This window comes from Galeopterus variegatus, unplaced genomic scaffold (genome assembly GCF_000696425.1).
Source record: "Galeopterus variegatus unplaced genomic scaffold, G_variegatus-3.0.2 Scaffold12425, whole genome shotgun sequence".
NCBI classification, from domain to species: domain Eukaryota; kingdom Metazoa; phylum Chordata; class Mammalia; order Dermoptera; family Cynocephalidae; genus Galeopterus; species Galeopterus variegatus.
Genome location: NW_007738536.1, coordinates 17,463 through 18,826, shown reverse-complemented (window position 1 = coordinate 18,826; position 1,364 = coordinate 17,463). Strand labels below are relative to the sequence as shown.

The window sequence follows — 1,364 nt, the reverse complement described above, 5'->3', positions numbered from 1 at the left end:
ATTAAAGCTGATTCAGAGCATGTATAGCCTTCTGGAGAATCTTCCCCCAACGCGGCAAGGTATTACTACCTAGCTGGCACTGTGTCTTCATCTTGTAAGGACTTTTCCAGGTTTCTATCAAGCCCACTAATCAAGATGATGGGAACATGGTACATCAAATGGATTCAATAAGCATGGGCCCATTGCCACACTTCAATTTCTGTGAAGTAAGATCCTTGATCAGAAGTGATGCTATATGGAATTTCATGACAGTGAATAAGTGGTTTTCTAATTTCAAGCATGGTAGCTCAAGCAGAGGCATTGCCTGTAGGAAAGGCAAATTTCTATCCAGAGTGTCTACTCCAGAGAGAACAAAATGCTGCCTCTTCCATGAGGGAAGCTGTTCAATGTAATCAACCTGGGAGCAGGTAGCTAATTGGCTGATCACTCCCTGGAGTGGTGATGGAGAGGGGACTCAGCAATGGTCTCCGCTGCAGGCAGGTTGGGCACTCAGCAATGGCTGTAGCCAGGTCAGCCTTGGTGAGTGGAAGTCCATGTTGTGGAGCCCATGCATAACCTCTATCCCTACCACCCAAGCCACTTTGTTCATCATCCCATTGGGCAATGCTAGGGGTGGCTGGGGGAAGAGACTTACTGATATCCATGGAACAGGTCATCCTATCCACTTGATAATTGAAATAATCCTTTTCTGAGGGCACTCTGTAGTGAGTATTTATATGAGATGCAAATATCTACACATTATCACCCATTCAGAGTGGTCTGTCCACATATCTCTTTCCAAGACTTTCTTGTCATCAAATATTCAATCATGTTCCTTCCAACTCCTTGACCATCCAAGCAAACCATTGGTCATAACCCATGAATTAGTATATAATCACACATCAGGCTATTTCTTTTTTCAAGCAAGATGAAAAAACATGTGTATGGTTGGAAATTCTACTCACTGGGACAATTTTACTTCACAAATGTACTTCAGGGATGTCTCAGAGAGGGGCTATAGTGCTACAGCTGACTACTTTTCTTCATATCAAACAATACGATTTATAAATGAGGCCTTATTTTTTTCATCCTCTGTTGACTGATTGTAGGGAACTTTCCATGAAGCCATAGGTGTAGGCTGAGTTGGTGAAGATTGTATTGCCATATGGAGACCATGGGCATTTGGGCCACTTCTTCATGTAACTTACTTGTGCCTTTGGGGTCTACTGGGGCCCATCATATATACTCCACTGTTATTTGATGATGGAATGCTGCTGTACACGTCCAACATTATTGCTTTACTGGTCAGATAATATCCAGTTCACGATGGGCAACTGTGATCACATGGTAGCTTTTATTATTTTTATTAGCATATTCATTATTAC

The 1,364-nt window shown here is 42.4% G+C and overlaps 1 protein-coding gene across 1 annotated transcript in view; it reads right to left on the bottom strand.

Moving 5' to 3' along the window:
* LOC103581138 (tripartite motif-containing protein 5-like) overlaps nt 1-1,270 on the bottom strand; it is a gene marked incomplete at its 3' end in the record, with an annotated part of 12,716 nt that extends 11,446 nt beyond the window's left edge. The window contains 1 exon segment of the mRNA XM_008563041.1: nt 1,188-1,270. Within this exon segment, the coding sequence (XP_008561263.1) occupies nt 1,188-1,270 (83 nt within the window).
* Between the last annotated feature and the right edge of the window lie 94 nt (nt 1,271-1,364).